Consider the following 8179-nt stretch of genomic DNA (forward strand, 5'->3'; position numbering starts at 1 on the left):
TCTGACGTATTTCATCTCCTCACTTTCTGGACCGTGTTTATTCCTATTCTGTTTTACTTGGAGGGTAATTAGAAATAGCAGATGGAGGGGGGGGGGGGGGCAGTTAATGTGTATAGAGTAAGTGATTGTATAGTTATTTAGAGGTGGAGGGTTATTGTTAATATTATTTCCGCAGCTCTGAATGAAGGACTTCTCCGGAGGGCATTTCAACGTTAAGGGACCATTTCTCCGGAGACATTTTCTTTCTTAAATTTGGGTTGTTCGTCTGAAGTGAATCTCACCTGAGCAATAAGGACACTCGTGAAATCGAGTAAAAGTCCCTTCTGTCTCAGAAGCGTGGAAACGGCTGCAGAGGGGTGGGTTTGAACGACGCTCTTGAACGCACCGTGAACTTTAAAACAGTAACAGCTTGATGCATTCAAATGTTGTAGGCTAGAGCTGCTGCTAACAATATTTTTACTATCGATTAATCTGAGGAATATTGAATACATTTGTCATTAATATCCAGAAAAAGTCATACATAGTTTCTTAATGTCTTGTTTTCGAGTCCAAAACCACTCAAATTTAATTTAAATAAAACAAAAAAGTAGGTAATCTGAGTATTTGAGGCTAAAAACTGCATTTTCCGACATTGTTGTCGGTAAATATCTTGTTTTTTTGTCCAAAGAATTCAAATAAATCAAAGACAAAGTAGGACATCTAAACATTTAAGCGGCAAAAACTGCATTTTCTGACACTTTGGCATGAACAAGGACTCCTGGGATAAATCGATAATGAAAATATTTTCAGATTATTGATCTGTAGATGCAGCTTCTACAGGAAGGGGGGGGGGGGGGGGGGGGGTTGAGAGTCACTGTGCCTGCTCAGCTCATGTAAATGTATTTAAGTGATGATGGTCTGTACAGAGTAACGTCATGACTTCCTGTGTTCGATGGAACTGCTTTAAATCACAAATACACCTTGTTTTAAATCTGAAATCTGACTTTTTCTGTAGAAATCAAACCAAGAAGAAGAAAGAGAGGGCGGTCGCATGCTGACCAGCAGCTGCATGGGGATTTCGTTCTTATTATGGGATGCTGAGTGTGTGTGTATTAAAGGGAAACTGCACTCCAACCTGTGTGGATTTACACTCAGGCAGGTTTTAGGACAGCCCCATCATGTGCCTCTTCTTCTCTTTACAACATCAGTCACTTCTGTGTCCTATCTTTACAGAAACGTGAATTCAAACGAGTCCTCTGGTGAATGTGTTATTCATCGTGAAAGAGTCCAAGGACAAATTCAAATTCCTTTCTGCATCCAACAGTCCAAAAAAAAAGTCAAATATCTGATAAACTGTTATAAAATATGAAGAAATCCCCAAAATATTTACATTTTAGAAGCTAAACAGAATTGTTCTCTTTAAAAAAGTGCTTAAAACCGTAAATGAATCTTGCAAATCTATGTATGTAATGCGTTGTTTACCAAACTGCTTTTTACATGTAGAAATGTTGGCTTTGAAATCTCCTTCAAAAAAAGGTTTTGGTAATTTAATGAGATTAAATATGCATGACTAAATACCATCCCTGTGGCTTTTATTTATTTGGAGCTTTCCACTCGAAATACGTTTACCCTCCTGAGCACTGCCCACTTTAAAGCAGAGAGGAAACGGATATTTAAATCTATAATAATGTTAAATAAATCAAACTTTAGTGCGACCGTGGCTGGGAGGGAGAACATGAGTTATACAAGTCCTCAAAGTGTCTTCATGTTGGTTTGAACGACTTCCTTTGGGGCTGAGGAAGGAACTAGTTCTGAAAAATAACATCTATTGAAATCAAAAGATAGTTTGGCACGTCCTAATATAATCTAAATCTCATGCTGCTGTCCAGTGATATCATGTTTCTCCAAAGTAGGTGTTTTGTTATAAGCCCATCAGAGTTACTGACGCATCGAAAAGATCCCATTATAATTAGATTTAAGGAGAACAATGTGGGACGTAATGAAAAGCTCTGTCTTTGCACAAATGCATTTCAAAGTTGTAGCCATTAAAACCATCAAGGTTGTTTTCGACCAATCAGGATCAAGTAGTGTTAGTGTGTTTTAAATGCAACTACTTTTTATAGATTAATATTTAATCACAGATGTTCCCCTCGTGTGTGCAAGCATCTTCAATCAATATAGATAAGGTGAAAATGAAGCATTAAGATCTTGTTCAAACATCAGATAACTGAAGGTGCATTTTGATTTAACTTCCACATCTACAGGTGGCACATGTTGGGGCTGAGCGGAGGGTCTATTTACTATTTGTAGTATTATTGTCAGTGTAAGGGGGGGGGGGGGGGGGGGTGTTTATTTTTCTTCTGTCATTCCAGGATGAGTCCGCCTTATTTCCAACTTTTGATTGTGAACATCGGTTGTAAAGCAACGTGTTTTATGACAACTAAATTAAAGTTTTTTAAAACTGGTGAAAATGCTTTCTTTCTTTCTGATTCAACTTTGTTTCAAAAAAGGTTTCCTCTTGTGGTTTAAGTCTCTACTTTAAAGAGTCCTCTCCTGCTGATGTTCAGGTGTATATCAGTATGCAGTGTCTCTACTTTAAAGAGTCCTCTCCTGCTGATGTTCAGGTGTATATCAGTATGTAGTGTCTCTACTTTAAAGAGTCCTCGCCTGCTGATGTTCAGGTGTGTATCAGTATGTAGTGTCTCTACTTTAAAGAGTCCTCTCCTGCTGATGTTCAGGTGTATATCAGTATGTAGTGTCTCTACTTTAAAGAGTTCTCTCCTGCTGATGTTCAGGTGTATATCAGTATGTAGTGTCTCTACTTTAAAGAGTCCTCTCCAGCTGATGTTCAGGTGTATATCAGTATGTAGTGTCTCTACTTTAAAGAGTCCTCTCCTGCTGATGTTCAGGTGTATATCAGTATGTAGTGTCTCTACTTTAAAGAGTCCTCTCCTGCTGATGTTCAGGTGTATATCAGTATGTAGTGTCTCTACTTTAAAGAGTTCTCTCCTGCTGATGTTCAGGTGTATATCAGTATGTAGTGTCTCTACTTTAAAGAGTCCTCTCCAGCTGATGTTCAGGTGTATATCAGTATGTAGTGTCTCTACTTTAAAGAGTCCTCTCCTGCTGATGTTCAGGTGTATATCAGTATGTAGTGTCTCTACTTTAAAGAGTCCTCTCCTGCTGATGTTCAGGTGTATATCAGTATGTAGTGTCTCTACTTTAAAGAGTCCTCTCCTGCTGATGTTCAGGTGTATATCAGTATGTAGTGTCTCTACTTTAAAGAGTCCTCTCCTGCTGATGTTCAGGTGTATATCAGTATGTAGTGTCTCTACTTTAAAGAGTCCTCTCCTGCTGATGTTCAGGTGTATATCAGTATATAGTTTCTCTACTTTAAAGAGTCCTCTCTTGCTGATGTTCAGGTGTATATCAGTATGTAGTGTCTCTACTTTAAAGAGTCCTCTCCTGCTGATGTTCAGGTGTATATCAGTATATAGTGTCTCTACTTTAAAGAGTCCTCTCCTGCTGATGTTCAGGTGTATATCAGTATGTAGTGTCTCTACTTTAAAGAGTCCTCTCCTGTTCAGCTGTATATCAGTATGTAGTGTCTCTACTTTAAAGAGTCCTCTCCTGCTGATGTTCAGGTGTATATCAGTATGTAGTGTCTCTACTTTAAAGAGTCCTCTCCTGCTGATGTTCAGGTGTATATCAGTATATAGTGTCTCTACTTTAAAGAGTCCTCTCCTGCTGATGTTCAGGTGTATATCAGTACGTAGTGTCTCTACTTTAAAGAGTCCTCTCCTGCTGATGTTCAGGTGTATATCAGTATATAGTGTCTCTACTTTAAAGAGTCCTCTCCTGCTGATGTTCAGGTGTATATCAGTATATAGTGTCTCTACTTTAAAGAGTCCTCTCTTGCTGATGTTCAGGTGTATATCAGTATGTAGTGTCTCTACTTTAAAGAGTCCTCTCCTGCTGATGTTCAGGTGTATATCAGTATGTAGTGTCTCTACTTTAAAGAGTCCTCTCCTGCTGATGTTCAGGTGTATATCAGTATATAGTGTCTCTACTTTAAAGAGTCCTCTCCTGCTGATGTTCAGGTGTATATCAGTATGTAGTGTCTCTACTTTAAAGAGTCCTCTCCTGCTGATGTTCAGGTGTATATCAGTATATAGTGTATCTACTTTAAAGAGTCCTCTCTTGCTGATGTTCAGGTGTATATCAGTATGTAGTGTCTCTACTTTAAAGAGTCCTCTCCTGCTGATGTTCAGGTGTATATCAGTATATAGTGTCTCTACTTTAAAGACTCCTCTCCTGCTGATGTTCAGGTGTATATCAGTATGTAGTGTCTCTACTTTAAAGAGTCCTCTCCTGCTGATGTTCAGGTGTATATCTGTATGTAGTTTCTCTACTTTAAAGAGTCCTCTCCTGCTGATGTTCCGGTGTATATCAGTATGTAGTTTCTCTACTTTAAAGAGTCCTCTCCTGCTGATGTTCAGGTGTATATCAGTATGTAGTGTCTCTACTTTAAAGAGTCCTCTCCTGCTGATGTTCAGGTGTATATCAGTATGTAGTGTCTCTACTTTAAAGAGTCGTCTCTTGCTGATGTTCAGGTGTGTATCAGTATGTAGTGTCTCTACTTTAAAGAGTCCTCTCTTGCTGATGTTCAGGTGTATATCAGTATGTAGTGTCTCTACTTTAAAGAGTCCTCTCCTGCTGATGTTCAGCTGTATATCAGTATGTAGTGTCTCTACTTTAAAGAGTCCTCTCCTGCTGATGTTCAGGTGTATATCAGTATGTAGTGTCTCTACTTTAAAGAGTCCTCTCCTGCTGATGTTCAGGTGTATATCAGTACGTAGTGTCTCTACTTTAAAGAGTCCTCTCCTGCTGATGTTCAGGTGTATATCAGTATGTAGTGTCTCTACTTTAAAGAGTCCTCTCTTGCTGATGTTCAGGTGTATATCAGTATGTAGTGTCTCTACTTTAAAGAGTCCTCTCCTGCTGATGTTCAGGTGTATATCAGTATGTAGTGTCTCTACTTTAAAGAGTCCTCTCCTGCTGATGTTCAGGTGTATATCAGTATATCGTTTCTCTACTTTAAAGAGTCCTCTCTTGCTGATGTTCAGGTGTATATCAGTATGTAGTGTCTCTACTTTAAAGAGTCCTCTCCTGCTGATGTTCAGGTGTATATCAGTATATAGTGTCTCTACTTTAAAGAGTCCTCTCCTGCTGATGTTCAGGTGTATATCAGTATGTAGTGTCTCTACTTTAAAGAGTCCTCTCCTGTTCAGCTGTATATCAGTATGTAGTGTCTCTACTTTAAAGAGTCCTCTCCTGCTGATGTTCAGGTGTATATCAGTATGTAGTGTCTCTACTTTAAAGAGTCCTCTCCTGCTGATGTTCAGGTGTATATCAGTATATAGTGTCTCTACTTTAAAGAGTCCTCTCCTGCTGATGTTCAGGTGTATATCAGTATGTAGTGTCTCTACTTTAAAGAGTCCTCTCCTGCTGATGTTCAGGTGTATATCAGTATATAGTGTCTCTACTTTAAAGAGTCCTCTCCTGCTGATGTTCAGGTGTATATCAGTATATAGTGTCTCTACTTTAAAGAGTCCTCTCTTGCTGATGTTCAGGTGTATATCAGTATGTAGTGTCTCTACTTTAAAGAGTCCTCTCCTGCTGATGTTCAGGTGTATATCAGTATGTAGTGTCTCTACTTTAAAGAGTCCTCTCCTGCTGATGTTCAGGTGTATATCAGTATGTAGTGTCTCTACTTTAAAGAGTCCTCTCCTGCTGATGTTCAGGTGTATATCAGTATGTAGTGTCTCTACTTTAAAGAGTCGTCTCTTGCTGATGTTCAGGTGTATATCAGTATGTAGTGTCTCTACATTAAAGAGTCCTCTCTTGCTGATGTTCAGGTGTATATCAGTATGTAATGTCTCTACTTTAAAGAGTCCTCTCCTGCTGATGTTCAGGTGTATATCAGTATGTAGTGTCTCTACTTTAAAGAGTCCTCTCCTGCTGATGTTCAGGTGTATATCAGTACGTAGTGTCTCTACTTTAAAGAGTCCACTCCTGCTGATGTTCAGGTGTATATCAGTATGTAGTGTCCCTACTTTAAAGAGTTCTCTCCTGCTGATGTTCAGGTGTATATCAGTATGTAGTGTCTCTACTTTAAAGAGTCCTCTCTTGCTGATGTTCAGGTGTTTAGCCTCTGCAGACCGTTTGCATGCACTAAAACCTTTAAAAGATATTACAGGGAAGCACAATATGGCCTCTTTGAATGCATGGATGTATGAAGTTGTTATTCATCACTTGTGTTAACTTTGCTCATATTTTTCCAGTTTTTCCTCTTAATTGAAATGTTTAAGAGGCTTTTCTGCCGCTGACGGGATGTTTTCCCGCTCATGCTCTTCTCTGTGGAAGCTGAGCTGTGATATCTCTGTAATCTGCTGTCCGTCCACTCTGACAACCTGTTGTGTGAATTAATCTGATACTCTGAGCCGCTAACGCGCACTCCATCCTCTTTCCCCTGCCGCCCCGCCCAGATGTTTCTGGCTCTCTGTACCTGGCAGCCGCCGTAATCTGAACAACAGCTTTTACCGGCTTCCATGGACATCGAGCGGCTTCAGATTCCTAAAACTCTCCCTCTGTTCCCTCACTCCTCTCCGCCTGCAGCTCTTATTGGCAGCTGCATTATTCCACCCTGCTGAGTTATCGGTATTCCTCTGCTGCTGCACCTCGATGCATTGTGTGAGTAATTGTTATTGACTATTTGTTGTTGTTGTTGTTGTTGTTGTTGTTGTTGTGCCCCTCCTCTCCGGGTGAGGATGTTCTCGTCCTCGTCCAGAAGCTCTCTGTTCTCGCCCTGGTCGTCCATGGAGCAGTCGGACAGCGAGGCGCTGGACATCAGCACCAAGGTGCAGCTGCACGGCGTGCTGTGGAAGAGACCCTTCGGACGCCCGTCTGCAAAGTGGTCCCGCAGGTGAGGGGCGATGCACCTTGGGGGGGGGGATTCATGAGTCTAAACTCAGAGAGAGTGGAGCAGGGAGGGTCTGCCTGAGCTGCTTATGAAAAATCGTCAGAGCATTTGAGAACATTAAAAGCTCGAGGAAAAATTGGAAGAAATCTGATTTATTTATAAGTGGAGAGAACGTTTTCCTTGAACAGCTTATTATTCTGTTATAGTGTTTATTTAAAAAAATTAATGGTTCAGGTTGTGTAATATGTAATTGTAAAGCGCTTTGAGCACCTGGAAAAGCGCTCTAATAAAAATGTTATTATTATTATTAAAGTTGGCCTTTATACAACTTCTGTCTCATACTAAAAGGCTGAATGTTTTGAATCCACAAGTATTAAATGCTGTCGTATTTTAAATATAAAAACTATTTACTTGGGTTAAACTCACAGGTATCTGTAATGACTTTTCACTGCATGGAGGGGGGCCTCTTGTCTCTGTGCGGTTAAACAACCCTCATCAGTGCAGGAACTCAAATCTACAGGAAAAGTACATCTTTTTAGATTTTATTTTAGTTGGGAGAAACAGAGTTTAAAGGAAGTCTGCTTTTATCATTTTTAAAAGTGGGGAGAAAGTTTTCCTTCAGCAAAACAGAAAGGCTGATTATCCTTAGATGATTAAAACATTTTGTTTGCATTAATATCATATCTGTGTGCCGTTTTGAGAGCCATTACTATCACATATACTTTACTGTGTGTGTGTGTGTGTGTGTGTGTGTGTGTGTGTGTGTGTGTGTGTGTGTGTGTGTGTGTGTGTGTGTGTGTGAATTTTTTTTTTCCAATAAAAGCAACATTTGAAAAAGTGTTTTAGAAAATGAAAGCATGAAACATAAAGCAGCTCCGTCACAGGATGGATGAATATCCAGACTAATGTTTTCTGACTTCTACTTTCCTCTTCTTCACAGATTCTTCATCATCAAAGACAGCTTCCTGCTGTACTACGCCGAGAGTGAGAAGAGGAGCTTCGAGAGCAACAGGATCTTCAACATCCACCCCAAGGTGAGATCCTCTCTGAACTCCTGCAGGAACATCTGGAGGATTAGGATGGAGAGCCATGTGTTTACGCCATGCTTCATAAACAGAAGGACCTGTTGTTAGAAACATCTCACTCATCAGTGGCTTGAGCTTCAACCTCAGGATCCATGTATCTGTGATCCTCTCCAGAATGGAAGGAGTCATCACA

General features: G+C 40.0%; 1 protein-coding gene across 1 annotated transcript in view; it reads left to right on the forward strand.

Moving 5' to 3' along the window:
* Positions 1–6460: 6460 nt before the first annotated feature.
* The window catches only part of plekhd1 (pleckstrin homology domain containing, family D (with coiled-coil domains) member 1), a 15819-nt gene continuing 14100 nt past the window's right edge, over positions 6461–8179 (forward strand). Inside the window, exons 1-2 of the mRNA XM_079693078.1 lie at positions 6461–6964; positions 7902–7995. Coding sequence (XP_079549204.1) covers positions 6810–6964; positions 7902–7995 — 249 coding nt within the window. The 5' untranslated portion in view covers positions 6461–6809. The remainder of the gene's footprint in view (positions 6965–7901; positions 7996–8179) is intronic.

The sequence above is a fragment of the Notothenia rossii genome, assembly GCF_949606895.1.
Source record: "Notothenia rossii genome assembly, chromosome: 7".
Classification (NCBI taxonomy): domain Eukaryota; kingdom Metazoa; phylum Chordata; class Actinopteri; order Perciformes; family Nototheniidae; genus Notothenia; species Notothenia rossii.